Genomic DNA, 16,675 nt, shown 5'->3' on the forward strand with positions numbered 1-16,675 from the left:
GCAGCCGCCTTTGTCTCAAAGCTGGAATCCTCTTCTCCCCGAGCGCCGCCGTGCAGCCCGCGGTCGTCGCACCGCCGTCGGCACCTTCACCGCAACGTCCGGCCAGGCCTCCATTGTTGGGAGCGTTAATTACGGCACCGGAGGAATTCTGCAAGCACTCGGCTGCGGCAGTGGTGGGAGTTTGTTCCGCAACAAAGATGCTTTCACTGATGACCCCAACAACAACACCACCGCCGGTGACGACTCTTTCGTCACTCCCCAGGCGCCCGCATCCACCGCAGGCTTCAGTCCGATGAATTCTTCAGCTTCAACGACGTGGACTATGAATATCTGATTCAAGGCTTCTCCGACAACAATGCTCGCCAGGCCAGCGTTGCACTGCAGGCCCCTACCCACAACAACACATCCTCCTCTGAGTTCAACGACAAAGCAGGTTTCAACCCCGTGCAGGTCACGATCAAAACACTTATTATATTTCAATTCAAATTTTAAAGTAAGATATAGTGATTAATAGATGCTATATTTGTGGCAGAACCAGGAAGCGAAGGCACAAACTTCGGAGATGGACATTGCAAAGATCAGTCCTTAGCTTGAAGAGGACACATCTGTGGAAGCAACGTGACAGAAGATGATAATAATAAGGACATGCATGCACGCATGCATGCATGCATGGATAATTTATTTTCTTTGTTTCTATCAGTTTCTTTGTTGTGTAATTTTAATAATTTCTGCTAGACATCACCCAGCAAAAGACATTGTGTTTTTATAATTTGCTGTGGTTTCTGCATCAATAACATTCACTTGATGTGATATTTAATATTATGTTTTGTATAAAAATTGCAGTTTTGCTTGTGTTTTATCCTATCTTGTTATTTGATCTTTCAGTTGAGTCTGAGTCAAGTTATTTAAGGTTGTCTTTTTTTTTAGAAAATAATAAATTGTGAACGACTTAAGGCCGTTGGTAAGTTGGCTAGGAAGACCAATGGGGATTCTGTGGTGGCTTCCTCGCCGGTTTCATGAGTCTCCGGCGAACGGCCGGCCAGTTTTGTTGATAATGTCAGGATATTGAACTTGTATCAATCGCAAACGCTGTGAGCGTATGGGCCAGCCCAACAATATTATTAGTGTTGGGCCATACATTGGAACCCGGGCCAAGTTAGTCCAACCTGATAAATTATAAATCATGCTCCACATTGCATTGTGGATCATAGTAGTATAAAACAACATTTAGATTATGTACTTTCAGTTAAATATGTTAAATTGTTAATGTAATATATATGGTGAGTGCGTGCAGTTACAGTGGTGGATTGCGTGCAGTCCTTTCTCGGAAAGAAGAGAATTCGATGCGGTGATTGCAAACATTCATTCACCTGATATACTTGTGTGGCAGAAGCAGGAAGCTAATAAGGCCCAAACTTCAGAGATGATGAACATTGCAAAGATCAGTCCTTAGCTTGAAGACGTCACATCTGTGGAAGCAACGTGACAGAAGATAATAATGATCGATGAGGACATGCATGCATGCATAATTTATTTTCTTTGATTCTCAGTTTCTTTCTTGTTTAATTTTATAACTGCTAGACATATATCACCCAGCAAAAGACAGTTATGTTTTTTATAATTTGCTGTGGGAAATTCTGCGTCATTAACATTTGCTTGATGTGATATTATGCACTTTGGTAGAAAAAATGCAGTTCTTGCATGTGTTTTATCCTTTCTTGTTGTTTGATCTTTCAGTTGAGTCTGGGCCAAGTTTATATTTAAGGTTTTTTTTTTTTTGAAAATAATAAATTGTGAACGGACTTAAGGCCGTTGGTAACTATGGATATTGTGTTGGGGTGAGGAAGACCAATGGGGATTCTGTTGGCTTCCTCGCGGTTTCATGAGTCTCCGGCGAATGACTGGCCAGTTTTGTTGATAATGTTAGTAATGTTGAACTTGTATCAATTGCAAATGCTGTGAGCGTATGGGCCAGCCCCAACACAGCCTGCATTATTAGTGTTGGGCCATATTGGGCCATGCAAATCCCATATATTGGAACCAGGCCAAGTTAACCAAACTGACAAATTATATCATGATCATTTGAAGTCCATAATAAGGTAATGGATGCCTTAGACATCCTTATCAGGTGGAGTTTTTCCCAGTTTTTTTGTGCGCCCAGCATCACCTCATTATCCACTATCTCACTCAATAACAAAATTTTCTCCACATTAATTTGAGTTTTATCTCAATATTTTGTGGACCCACCATTTTACCACACTATATTTTAATTAATTAATTATTTATCATTATAAAATTATAATTATAATTAATATTTTTAATTTTAATTTTAATTTTTTATATTTATTAGTAAAATTATTTTTAAAATACCAACATCATCTAAGTAAGCAGGCAACCTGATGAAATGGAAAGTAACCTGCTATCAGGTGAAATTGCATGCATTTGAAGTGTACAGTGGTCTAATTGCATTTTTTTCGTTTAGTGGCCCTAATTGCACTTTCAGGTTACGTTCAGTGGCCAATTTGAACCTTATTCCAAAATTGTAAAATAGAAACAAATGTGATAATATTAGTAAGATCGTTAAATTAAATATTATCAAATTAAAAGTTAAAAATTAAATGTAACAAAGTCATAATAATTGTGGGGACAAATTAAAATTATATATCACCTCCGGCATATATAATTGCATATATATACATTTTGTTTACTAGAATAATTGCTTGAGCTTCTATCAAAAAAAATAAAAATTAATTCTTGAGCACCGCGTAGGGCGCGTACGCGCTGCTACAACCGTTAACTTCTAGGAAAGAGACATTTTCTAAGATTTCACATGGTTTTACGGCTAACCTTGACCCATATGTTCTAAGTTTTTTTTTATTTTTATTTTTATTTTATTTAAAAATTTTATACTTTCCATAGTAAATAACCTTAGCTTTGGACAGCATGAAAAGATAATTATATAATCTATAATGATTAAATGTTACTTTTATCTTCTTCTTCTTCTTTTTCTTCCAATAAACTAAATTTACTTTTATCTCCTATTCAATATTTTTTTAATTGTTCTTGGTTATAGTAACATTTTCACTTTTAACCATTACTATTAATTTAATCATTTGGACAAACTTGTGTGAGACCGTCTCACTGTGAGACCGGGTCGGGTCAGGTCGGGTCATGAGGTAAATGTAACACTTATACGCACAAATGTCATACTTATATGCTCAAATGTAATACTAATTAGGAATAAAAATTTTGTTACTTATAAGTGTAAATGTAATACTTTTATGGGAAAATATAATACTTTTACATTTCGATTTAAAAGTATTACATTTTTCCTCAAAAGTATTATATTTTTCCTTATAAGTAAAGAAAAATTATCAACATTACTTATTATGAAAAATGTAACACTTTTTCTCTTATAAATAACAAAAATTGTATTCCTAATTAGTATTATATTTGAGCATATAAGTGTAACATTTGCACATATAAGTGTGACATTTGCATGGTGCTTCGACCCGACCCGACCTGTCTCACGAATAAGGATCCGTGAGACGGTCTCACACAAGTGTGACCTAATCATTTTTGTTTCCTAAATTTAATTTAAAATGACTTAAACTCACCCAAAAGAAAATGATCTATTAGCTCATTTTAAGAAAAGTTTAATTGATGAGTTCATACCAAGAAGGATGACGTACTATTAAATCTCTCATATATATATATATATATATATATATATATATATATATATATATAATATAATATATATATATATATATAGAACACACACATAGAGGGCGCGCTCCAATGAGAACGGGTGCCTAGGAGAGAAATAAGAACGATCATAGTCGTCCACGTGTCCAGATCAATGAATCAGATTTAATTTTAAAAAAAACGATGCGGTGGCATTTTCGTAAATATCTCGAACTTTGGTGCAAGTAAATGTGTTATAAGTGCAAGTAGTTGGTGTACAGTTGCAAGTAAAAAGTGCAAGTAAAATCACTACAAGTGCACCTATTTTCACTTACAAGTGCAAGTAATTTTACATTGTTAACATTCGTACAACTAGGTGCAACTAATTATATCATTAAGTAAAACTAGTTATAACGTTAGGTGCACTTAGTATTGATGCTCAATGTACATTTTACTTGCACATGTAATAAATTTTACATGCACTTGTGCACCTATTTTCACGTATAAATGCAAGTAATTTACCTTATTAATATTCATGCATCTAAGTGCACCTAGTTATAACCTTAGGTGCAACTACATCTGGGCACGTGGTGCGCGGCGATTGGTTTGCAGTTCTCTCTTGAGCGGTGCGTTCTCATTTGAACGCAGTCATATATATATATATATATATATATATATATATATATATATATATATATATATATATATATATATATATATATATATATATATATATATATATATATATATATATATATATATATAATGTTAAAACACAATGCAACTATCAACTATTAATGTGTGTTGGTCGATTACTGTTTTGGTATCAAATTAAATGATATGTTTAATTTTATTTTAACTAAAAGTTTAAACTAATAGTTAGATTGCATATTTATGTATATGATCCTCAACAAGATGAGAGTTAAAATGCTAAAAATAATTTTAAATAATTTATTAGTGAAATTTATTTATTTAGTTCAAAATACTATTTTTCTCACTAATTATGCTATTAATTTATATGTATATAATAATTTTTGAAAACCATTAGTTTATATTTAAATTATGTATTACCACTAATTTATTATTTTATATCTATATATTAATTCAAAACTTTAAAATCTAAAGCCTATTTATTCAGTATTTTCATTTAAATCATCACAATCATAGGCACACAAATTTCTCTTTGAGTTGTCTCCTGTTTCTGCAATTACAAAAACAACAAGTAATAAATTTTAAAAATTAAATTATTATGAAATTTATTTCTAAAATATAAAATAATTTAAAAATAATTGAATAAATGAAACAACATATCTATGTCTTTATAAATCAGTTTACATGTTACTAACTAAAACTAAACAGCTAATTTATGACACATATTTCTATTAATAATTAATACTACTCGTTGGTCAAAACAAGTAAACAACTAGCATAATTTATTATTAACGGGGAGTAGAGTCGGTCATAATTCATGACAACTTATGATTACAAATCTTTTTATTGGTGATGAAAGATTTTAGTCAAACTCTTGATACATGTAGCATTTCCCATCGATCAACTATTAGTCCATCAGGCATCTCCGATCTAATGGTATAGATTAAAGGGGAGAAAATGGAGAGAAAGGAGATGAACACGGTTGGAGGGAAGAAAAGATTATTCACCAGAAAAAGGGATCGGAGAGAAACACAGAGGCACGCGTGGGGCGTGAGAGCCATACACCAGTAGCACGGCGCGTGGCACTCACGCACCACTCATACTCGCAACCTAAATATAGCTAGTAATAATGTACCTATTATATCTTGTGCTGTACTGTTTAAATATTAATAAATATTTTAATATTTGTAAAAAAATTTCAACACTGCAACCAGTTAAGTTGTCCGTTCGTACTAAATATTTTAATACTTGCAATTAGTAGAGGAGACTCTCTCCTGAGCTTACTAAATTTTGTAGCCATGGAGCATCTGAACTCATACATGTACAGTTGTACACATTATAATTCAGAAAGTGTGAATTCAATCCAAAAAAAGTTTGTTTTTTAAAATTATTTTGCTTTGACAATTGGCATAACAATTATTCAGAGTCATTCATTTACATTTACATTTACATTCGTATTCTATTGTTCTATAATAATACACGATTTCCGACAAACTCACCCATCTGAAAATCGAAAATATATAATATCTTTAAGCAAGACATAAATATTCATATTAACTTTTAAATTCAATATTTTATTTAATACTACTTTAATTTTAAGTAGTTAATATATATAAGTTTTATATATTAATATTTAACTAAATACTATAAAATAATAATTGTAATCAATTTAAGTAAAAAATTGTTGAAAAATTGGATGCATGTGAGAGGTTATTTTGAGATATTTTAAATGACGTACATTACTGGTTGAGTTGCGTTAAAATGAATTCGAGTGAAATGAATTTGTATATTCATACACCCAAATTGATTAGTAGATAAGAAATTAATTCTACGTTTTGAAGAAGCACTTTAAAAAGAAATGTTTTTTTTTTAAACACTCATGATTTTATACAGTGTAGTAAAATGTTCTGAGATTTGATGCTCTGACCAGATATTTGGAATGGTAATAGGTGTGCCATCACGTTACATAGCAGTTGGCGAATTAAATGTTTTATTTAGATTAAAATACATTTATTTTTATTATTTAGATGATGTGAAATAGGTTGCTTGTTAGAAGATTCTCATTTACCATAAAATTATAAAATACAGTAATTTATAGGTGGAGTATTTTTCTTTGTATTTTCTGATTTACGAGTTCTTTCCCTAAGGGATTGACTGAGGGGTGGAATTGTCGTCAAAGTCGTCACATCATTTAGTCCTGTATCGAAACCCTCAGTTGCTTACATAGCTGTTTCGAACATTATACGACGAAGTTTCCCATGTAATCATAGGTTTCCATGTCTTCCTCGTCAAACTACATACCAATTCATTCCCTTTATATACCCCCCCTACTACCCACCCCTCCATTAAACTACTTCTCTCTCTTAAAGATTTCACCTGACAAAAATATTGGGTTCAACTGCTAAAAATGGCAGCAAAACGGATTCATAATTTCGCCGCAGAAGACGACGATGACGCTATGATGATGCCCAACACCAACCAGCAGCCAAACCCCAAACGGATCAGACCTTCTTTTGCTTCGTATATATATATGCTCACTTCTTCTTATTATATATAAGATCAGATCATTTCCTTTGCTTTTCTTTCTGTCTTTGCCATAGTCGTCATTTTTGTTTAATTTATTGCAGTGTGATCAAAGAAGTGGTGACCATGAAATACCTAGACAACTTCTGCTCTGCCTTGGAACCAATGTTTAAAAAAGTGGTACGCACAAATATTTCCTTTTTCCCTCTTTCATATGACTTCCACCATTCATTGATTGTCCAAGCTATAGCTAGTAGCTAGTGATCTGGTGTTTGGACTGTAACCCAATTTTATTTCCTTACACCTCCTAGTCACTTGGTGTTGGACTTCCTCCAACCCCGGCCCAATTAGCATTTACTGCCATACCAAAAGTTATGTATTGATTGCAAAGGCCTAATTTTATACAGTCACTTTTTCAAGAGGCAGATTGCTGAATTTGAATTGAGTCTTTAAATCTCTGCCCAATCGTCACCCTAACCACTTAGTCGTGTTGGATTTAACCATTCCCTAGCCTCAGCCCAACAGGGATGAATTGAAGGGGAAAAATATGAGGGTATCTAGCATTATTCTTTAGAGAAATGATATGATGAACCCTAATTCTTAGTTAAATACAGTCATTCACATATTATGATCTTTGTCTTTGGTTTAGGTGCAAGAAGAGGTGGAGAATGCGGTGAGGCGACTTTATTCGCCATCACCGGCGATGATTTCATCGTCATCATCTTTGCTGAAAACCCATAACAGCTTCCATGGCCGACTCCCAGCCCTAAGTCTAATTTTCCGGCAGAAAATGGCCGCCCAGATCTTCACCGGAACCAGGATTCTGTCGGAGGACGGCGCCACCCCCCTGGAGATCATGCTGGTGGACACCAGCGGCGGCAGCGGACTAATCCCCGCCGCCCTCCCCTTTCCGATCAAGCTCGAGGTGGTTGTCCTCGACGGCGACTTCCCCCGGGAAGGTGATGTGGCGGCGGGGCCGTGGACTATCCACGATTTCAACAAAAATGTCGTCAAGGAACGGACCGGAAAGCGGCCGTTACTCGCCGGAGACGCGTTTGTGAGCATGACGAATGGCTTAGCTCATCTCTCCAACAACATTGAGTTTACCGATAATTCGAGCTGGATCCGGTGCCGGAGATTCAGGCTGGGAGCTAGAGTTGTGCACGTCGGAAACGGCGCCGGAGAAAGTGTTGATATCAGAGAAGCCATAACTAACTCTTTCATGGTCAAAGATCACCGGGGCGAATGTAAGCTTTTCTATACTATTTTTCTTCGTTCCCTTTATATCTCTCTTCTTTTTCTTCTTTGATCTTTGAATCTTTGAATAAATGTCAAATCAGTTAGTTATACAACTATATATTCCATCACATTATATTCAATGCATACAAAATGAAATTTCTAAAATAATCTTGAAAAATATTATTAGGGTAAATTAAAGCACTACAACCCTAACATAGATGGTATACATATATACTATGTATCAACACAGTGATTAGGCACTATTGATGAATAGAATAATTTAGATGAGTGAAGTTGTTGATAGTTAGGACTTACATGAGAATTTGATAGAGTTTAATACAAGCAGGTCGTGTTTTAAGTAGAAACAATATTAAATGACAAATTTCAGGTCAACATAGTCTATGAGTCCCCTTCCAACATTGGGCCCTGGGGAGGGCCCAACATGCCCTTGCCTAGCACTAGACATGGGTCCACACAATAATTTGCCCTTTCCAAGTACTTAGGTTAGGACGAAGTAGATTGGATCTATCCTTTGTGACGCATGATTAATTCGAGCTTGACTTATCAGTAGGTAGCGTCGAGCCTTGAGGATCGGGGAATTATCGTCAACAAATATATATATATNGGTGCAAGAAGAGGTGGAGAATGCGGTGAGGCGACTTTATTCGCCATCACCGGCGATGATTTCATCGTCATCATCTTTGCTGAAAACCCATAACAGCTTCCATGGCCGACTCCCAGCCCTAAGTCTAATTTTCCGGCAGAAAATGGCCGCCCAGATCTTCACCGGAACCAGGATTCTGTCGGAGGACGGCGCCACCCCCCTGGAGATCATGCTGGTGGACACCAGCGGCGGCAGCGGACTAATCCCCGCCGCCCTCCCCTTTCCGATCAAGCTCGAGGTGGTTGTCCTCGACGGCGACTTCCCCCGGGAAGGTGATGTGGCGGCGGGGCCGTGGACTATCCACGATTTCAACAAAAATGTCGTCAAGGAACGGACCGGAAAGCGGCCGTTACTCGCCGGAGACGCGTTTGTGAGCATGACGAATGGCTTAGCTCATCTCTCCAACAACATTGAGTTTACCGATAATTCGAGCTGGATCCGGTGCCGGAGATTCAGGCTGGGAGCTAGAGTTGTGCACGTCGGAAACGGCGCCGGAGAAAGTGTTGATATCAGAGAAGCCATAACTAACTCTTTCATGGTCAAAGATCACCGGGGCGAATGTAAGCTTTTCTATACTATTTTTCTTCGTTCCCTTTATATCTCTCTTCTTTTTCTTCTTTGATCTTTGAATCTTTGAATAAATGTCAAATCAGTTAGTTATACAACTATATATTCCATCACATTATATTCAATGCATACAAAATGAAATTTCTAAAATAATCTTGAAAAATATTATTAGGGTAAATTAAAGCACTACAACCCTAACATAGATGGTATACATATATACTATGTATCAACACAGTGATTAGGCACTATTGATGAATAGAATAATTTAGATGAGTGAAGTTGTTGATAGTTAGGACTTACATGAGAATTTGATAGAGTTTAATACAAGCAGGTCGTGTTTTAAGTAGAAACAATATTAAATGACAAATTTCAGGTCAACATAGTCTATGAGTCCCCTTCCAACATTGGGCCCTGGGGAGGGCCCAACATGCCCTTGCCTAGCACTAGACATGGGTCCACACAATAATTTGCCCTTTCCAAGTACTTAGGTTAGGACGAAGTAGATTGGATCTATCCTTTGTGACGCATGATTAATTCGAGCTTGACTTATCAGTAGGTAGCGTCGAGCCTTGAGGATCGGGGAATTATCGTCAACAAATATATATATATATATATATATATATATATATATATATATATATATATATATATATATATATATATATACAATTTATCTAGGTATAGTATTTTGGGACATATAGCATGCATATTGCTGGCAGATACGTACAATTTATTTAATATGGATTTCAATTGATGAAATTTATAATTTCTACTCGTATATATATTGCAGTGTACAAAAAACATTATCCACCAGCACTAGATGATGATGTGTGGCGTCTAAAGAATATTGGGAAAGATGGAAAGTTTCATAAAAAACTCGCCTCAAATGGCGTCAACACAGTGCAAGATTTCTTGAAGCTCTCTGAGGTTGATCGCAACAAGCTCAGAACTGTATGTATATCATTTACCTTAATTAATTTCTATCAAAATTTTCATGATATATACAGAAATGAATTCATTAAAAGTTATATATATATATATATATATATATATATATATATATATATATATATATATATGGATTAACATCATATTTTTTAAATGAAAAATACTTGAATTATCTCATCTGATTTTTATGGGACTACTTCACTAATTAAATAAAACAGTTTGATGATTATGCATCGTGTGCCAATAATATAAATGTTTTGGTGAATGGTGTAATCCATCTAATCCACTATTCTCATCAAGGAAAGAATGCTTTACTTCTAAACTGAAGGAGCACTGTATGAGAACACGATTTCTAGGATGATTCTTGAACTATTGGCTAAGCCCTGAGGAATGGATGACCAATATTTTGGTTAAACTGATTCTTCGAAGTTGAAAACTCTTCTTTTCTTCCAAGGGTTTTGCCAAAATAAGTCTTTTGTTTTAGTATCACTTCCATAATCCATTTGCAAAAATTTTCTAATTTTGACTTAGCAAAATTTGTTCTGATTTTTAACTTAATTATGGCCTTTATAGATTTTCTAAAAGTAGAAAATAAACTTTTTTGTTTTGACTATGAATTTATAATTAATTTTCTAATACATTAATTCAGGCATTCAGCATCATCAAAATCTATATAATTATTACACTTATTTCTAAGATGTTCTTATGTAGATAGTGGTCTATTGGAAATGTAGTCCTCTACTTTCCCAAACAAATTCATTGGCACTTTCCATTAGCTCCACGAAATAATATATTTTAAAGCTTTTTAATTAATGCTTAATTAATTATTTATTCATTGTTTTTAAACAGATATTAGGAGGTGGTATGTCAGAGAAAATGTGGGATGTAACTTATAAACATGCAAGCACTTGTGAGATAGGCAATAAATTGTACATATCACAAGGGGACAACTACACTCTTTTCCTCAATCCCATTTGCCAACTTGTTAGGGCTATTGTTGATGGCCAAATTTATGCTTCTGGCTATAACCACTTAACCATCTTCCCAAAGGTAAACCATCTCTTTTATTTTTCTTCCAAACTAAAATGTAAAATTACGCCAATTAAAATCCATTTTTTTTGAGTACTACTGACTCTGTTATAATGTAGTATCTGTTCATAATTACTTTATCAACTTATTGAAACACAAAGAATCAATATTGCTCTCACTGGAACTCAAACTTGACCTCCCATTTAGGAGAGTCATTTTGTGCCACTTTAAAAAACTTTTGAAAATTACATTAGAATGCGTAATTTGAAGTTAGTGTTTATATATATATACAAAGATTGTGTATAGTATTAAATTGATGATTTATTATTAAGGTTTAATTTTGTGGATAATTAGGGATGCATGGCGAATTTGGTTAAGAATGCCTATCAAAATTGGAGTTCCTTACAAGTGTGTGATCTAGTGCATGAGCCCGCATTACTAACCCAAGGTAATTTAATTAATCAAACTTAATTATTTATAGAGTATATGAATTATAGATTGTGGAACTATACATTATGAATTATCATTCAGTTAGCTATCTCATTATACTCGAAACCCTAAGTGTGAATGTTCCTTAGACTAATCCCGTTCGCATGCATTGGACCAGCCCAATCAATTAAGGGCCAAAATGCTGACCATATGAAATTTTTCATATGAGAGGGCGTTTTAAAGTCTTGACTTCTTTTAAGGGATAATAGTGCATGGCACTCACGTGTGCCAACCAAGCTGGTTTGAAAATTGACATTTGATAAATTAAATTGAATATTATTCCCTATTCACATGTCACGTTATAGAGTATTGTATGTAGTTAAACTTTTATGAATCAATCATTATTGTGTGGACCATGGTCCACACAACTGTGTGGACCATATTATTAAATAATGCACATTCAATATAAAAATAATGTATATTCAGTATAAAAATAATGTACATTATATTCAGGGGATGTACATTATTTGTGTACTGAATTACATTATTTTTATAGTATTTTAACACTGACAAATAGATGTGAAAGTTAGTAACAATTGGATGGAAAAGAGAAGGAAGATTCAAAAATAGTTTTATGGGATACATAATCGGAAAAATTAATTACATTTTAAATATAATGTTTCTTCTAATACAATTTTCTTGCTGTTTAATTTAAAATTTACAATAAAAATTGACTTGAAAAATAACACAATTTTCCAACTGAAATGACTGCAGGCCGGGAAGAGGGTTTTTTGGAGACTGTATTTTCTAAGCAGCTTCCTTCGTGAGAGAAGAAGAAAATATATATATAATCTTGAAAAGCACGACTGTTTCCAAGTAATAGCACTGCATTTAATTTCAATCTTTTTGTAAACTGTCAACTGTCAACAATGGATGTTTTGGAGAACCCCAGTCCCCATCTAATAACCCTCCTTTTCTAATTATTTTTGATACAACAGATTCTCGAAAAGTTATTCTGTAGACCCGAGTCCACATGGAAAGGTGGACTCGTATCTAAAATAAAAAATTTACATACTGAATGTTCATAATTTATATACCGAATGTTTAGTATAGTTTGCAATTATGATGTGGATCACGTTGAGTTAAAAAATAAAATAAAGGTGATATGAATTGTAAAATTTGCAATTATGATGTGGATCATGGGGAGTTAAAAAATAAAAAAAAATGAAAAGACACAAAGGATTGCAATTCCCATCAATTGCAAGGGTACATGTTGTTAGCGTTAGAGCGTCACCATCAATGGTTTATATTTGTTAATTTGGAGTAGTGTTGTATGACATAAAAGAAAGATAAAGGAGGAAAGAGAAGCTTGGGAATCATTTGTAAGATGGAGTTCTTGGAACAATGCAAAGGAAATTAAATGCATCACTACTATGCGCGTTTCGCGCATAGCAGTGGGCGCCTCGGGCGCATTAGAAGTGTCTGGCACAACCCTGTTTTTTTTTAAAATCATATTTGTTTTATTTTTTTCCTCCTCTCCAATTTTCTCTTTCCTAATTACATTTACAAAAATTTCTCAAAAATCGCAAAAAAAAAACCCACTATTAAGGATGCTCTTAGTCGAATTAGTTATTTTTTTCTTCTTCCAAAAAATGTTTGGTGCATTCTAGGTGAATTCTGCCTTACAATTTTAGTAGACAAATGATTGTAATGGGAGAAATTAGTCTAAATTGTCCTGACTAGTTCAAATAAAAAAGACCAATAAACAATACCTTGTGATTATTAAATTAACTGTGTAGCCAACTTGACCTTATTTCCCATCAAATTAGTTTTCTTCTTATATAAAAAAAAATTAGTTTTCTAATTGGTGCCATGAGCACAGTGATGGAGGCACTATGGAGGATAAATTATACCATAGAATAGGGTATAACTTGCATGGTAGACTCTGGTCCAAAAATAACTTTCAGATTTAGTATCTACTAGTATTTTACCCGTGCGATGCACGGATGAAATTTTTGTATTAGATATTTAAATAATAAAATTAGAGGTTAAATTATAAACAATAAATAATTATCATATTTTTAGTGTATATTTGTTCAATGATAAGATAAGTGTAAAAGTATGAATAATATATTTCTCGATATTTAATTTCATTACTATCTAAATAAATACGGGAAAAAGTGTAAATAATTTTAAAAATCATTAAGATGTTTAAAGATTCTTGGAATCAAACTGTATTTTAATGTTTTTTTAAATTACTTGATTTAAAATAGTTTTGATCCCATATTTTTTTTTTGTATAATAAATATGTTTGAAAAGTTAAAAAAAAAATAGTATACAATAGTTTGGAATTAAAAAAATCGCGAAATTAAAACATAATGACTTTAATTACTACTGTAGTAAATTTTGTTTTGAAAGTAAAGAAGATAATAAATTTAATAACAATTATAAAGTTAAAATATTATTTTAGAATGAAATCGAATATTTAAAAATTTTGAAAAACTTCCTTGTATACAATGTTTGCTGTTGAAGTTTTTCTGGTGCTTTCACTGTCACAAATCAATATTTTCAGCCCTTCTGGAGTAGTGACCCTAGAAACTGCAACATATAATTGTCCATGACTAAAGACAGATTTTTTCAAGAATAGGCCTACATGAGAAAGTGATTGTCCTTGACTCTTATTAATTGTCATTGCATATGAGACAATTAATGGAAATTGTCTTCTTTGAAATTTAAACGGCAACCTCAAGTCTGATGGAGTAAGTGACATTCTTGGTATGAGTACTTTCTCACCTGCACTGCTTCCGGACAATATCCTTGCTTCTAGAACATGATTTCCAAGTTTAGTAATTACCATTCTTGTGCCATTACATAAACCAATTGAGTGGTCAATATTTCTTAATAGCATAACTGGAGTGCCAACTTTCAATGTCAATGCATGATTGGGTACACCTGAACAGTTGATTCCATTTAAAAATTCTGGAGTGTGAACATCAGCTAACATATCAACATTAGAATCAGATTTGCAAGTACTATCACAACTCAAATATGTAATTCCATCAGACGTGTTTAAAGAACTGATATATTCATTTATAGAATGTACCACGTCAAGTGTTGGTGTCAATATCGCCCTTTTTTGTAAGTACGATGGATCATCAATTATACTTGAGAATGATGGATACGTGCTTTCCACAATTGCTTTAATGGGATCTGTAGAATACTGTAAGAGTATTTGTCCAGGTATCTCTATGTATTCACATTCATCTGTTTGCCCCTCAATTTTGCCATCTCCTATTTTTGCAATCCATTCAGAAAAATGTTTCAGTTGTGCATAATCATTATTTGAGGATGAGTTTTGGAGTCTCATATTCTTTGTCAAGCGTAGGACTTTACAATACCTCCATAGGTAAGATGCATTTATTGTTGCATGCACAATATCTTGCCTAGTTCCTTTTGGTATAACTGGTAAAATTTGTCTGAAGTCTCCACCAAACACAACTGTTTTTCCTCCAAAAGGTACGTATAGCCCTTGTGGGTTATTGAAACACAATATATCACGCAAACTTCTATCCAAAGCTTCAAAGCAATGTTTGTGCATCATTGGCGCTTCATCCCAAATTATAAGTTTGCATTTAACAATGAGTTCAGCTAATTCGCTACCTTGATTGATGTTACATGTAGAATCCTCATTTGGATTTAGTGGTATTGCAAACCTTGAATGAGCAGTTCTGCCACCAGGTAGTAGTAACGAAGCTATACCACTTGAAGCAACGTTGAGTACTATATCTCCTTTTGACCTTAATGCTGCTGACAATGTTCTCCAGACAAATGTCTTTTCAGTCCCTCCATAACCGTAAACGAAGAAAATGCCACCTAAATTTACGTCTATAGCACTGATTATTGTGCTATAAACAACATGTTGTTCTGTTGTTAGATTGAAAATCAATTTTATATGCTCTTCATGCATTTCTATTATGTCATATCTCAACTCATCTTGCACCATTCGATTTATTGAACTGGATGCCCACTCAATGTCTGAAAGTGGCATTTGTGCAAAATCACGCAGACTCTTCCCACATCTTATTATTATTATTATTATTATTATTATTATTATTATTATTATTTTATTATTATTATTATTATTATTATTATTATTATTATTATTATTATATAAAAGATAAATTTCCCAAACCACAAATCCCTACCTAAACGGCAAAACAAATCCCTACACTATTTACAATAGTCAATAATAAAAATTCACATAGTATTCCTAATTCATAAGCTTAAAAGTTTATCAATTCCCATGCATTGTGTTTATTAAAAAAAATTAAAGATTCCTAATGTGATAAGTATCTGAATTTCCAATCATTGGCTAACCAAAAAAAAAACTTAATTATTAATTTAATAAAGGAATATATTACCGTCTGTACGATTTTTGGGACTTAGCCGTGACTGTTTTATGGAGGTTGGTTCCAGCAACTGCTTCATGAGTATTATAGCCTAAATGTGTAGTTTGAAAAGAGTATGGAATAATATAGCTTAAAACTTAGTTGAAAGACAACAATTTTGTATTTATACTTCTGTGATGTAATATTTTTGTTAAAAGAATAATAGATATTTTGATTTTGCTCATATTTAGAATGATTATCAATGAATATTTGATTTTAATTTATACACCATAATAAATTCAACAAATTTATAATTATTTTATGATTTGGTAAATATAAAATAAATGATTCTGTTCATATTTGTAATGATTTTTTAACAATTATTTATATATATATATATATATATATATCAAAATCTTAGTAGAGCCATTTTTTTTCCTATTCAAAATTTGAATATTTGTATTTTATAAACAAAAAAATTGAAAAGTACATAAATAATACTTTTTTCTTAAGAGAAATAATTAACAAATTTAATTTCTACTACTGTGTT

The 16,675-nt window shown here is 33.2% G+C and overlaps 2 protein-coding genes across 2 annotated transcripts; one reads left to right on the forward strand and one right to left on the reverse strand.

Moving 5' to 3' along the window:
* The first annotated feature begins 6,709 nt into the window (after nt 1–6,709).
* LOC116022159 (protein SAR DEFICIENT 1-like) lies at nt 6,710–12,829 on the forward strand. The gene is made up of 7 exons (XM_031262751.1): nt 6,710–6,858; nt 6,966–7,041; nt 7,511–8,108; nt 10,122–10,282; nt 11,129–11,329; nt 11,663–11,756; nt 12,512–12,829. Exons 1-7 carry the CDS (start codon nt 6,746–6,748, stop codon nt 12,562–12,564), a joined length of 1,296 nt encoding a protein of 431 aa, XP_031118611.1. The 5' UTR covers nt 6,710–6,745; the 3' UTR covers nt 12,565–12,829.
* Nucleotides 12,830–14,222: 1,393 nt separating this feature from the next.
* On the reverse strand, nt 14,223–15,338 carry LOC116023564 (ATP-dependent DNA helicase PIF1-like). The gene has a single exon (XM_031264566.1). It carries the CDS (start codon nt 15,336–15,338, stop codon nt 14,223–14,225), a length of 1,116 nt encoding a protein of 371 aa, XP_031120426.1.
* Nucleotides 15,339–16,675: the final 1,337 nt, after the last annotated feature.

This window comes from Ipomoea triloba, chromosome 6, assembly GCF_003576645.1.
Source record: "Ipomoea triloba cultivar NCNSP0323 chromosome 6, ASM357664v1".
Taxonomy (NCBI): Eukaryota; Viridiplantae; Streptophyta; class Magnoliopsida; order Solanales; family Convolvulaceae; genus Ipomoea; species Ipomoea triloba.

Bases quoted from the DNA above. Each gene is read 5' to 3' on its own strand.
- LOC116022159 (XM_031262751.1), top strand. From the start codon at position 6,746: ATGGCAGCAAAACGGATTCATAATTTCGCCGCAGAAGACGACGATGAC. The intron at 6,859-6,965 runs GTATATATATAT...AATTTATTGCAG, and splicing joins ATCAGACCTTCTTTTGCTTC to TGTGATCAAAGAAGTGGTGA. The intron at 10,283-11,128 runs GTATGTATATCA...GTTTTTAAACAG, and splicing joins ATCGCAACAAGCTCAGAACT to ATATTAGGAGGTGGTATGTC.
- LOC116023564 (XM_031264566.1), bottom strand. From the start codon at position 15,338: ATGATGCACAAACATTGCTTTGAAGCTTTGGATAGAAGTTTGCGTGAT.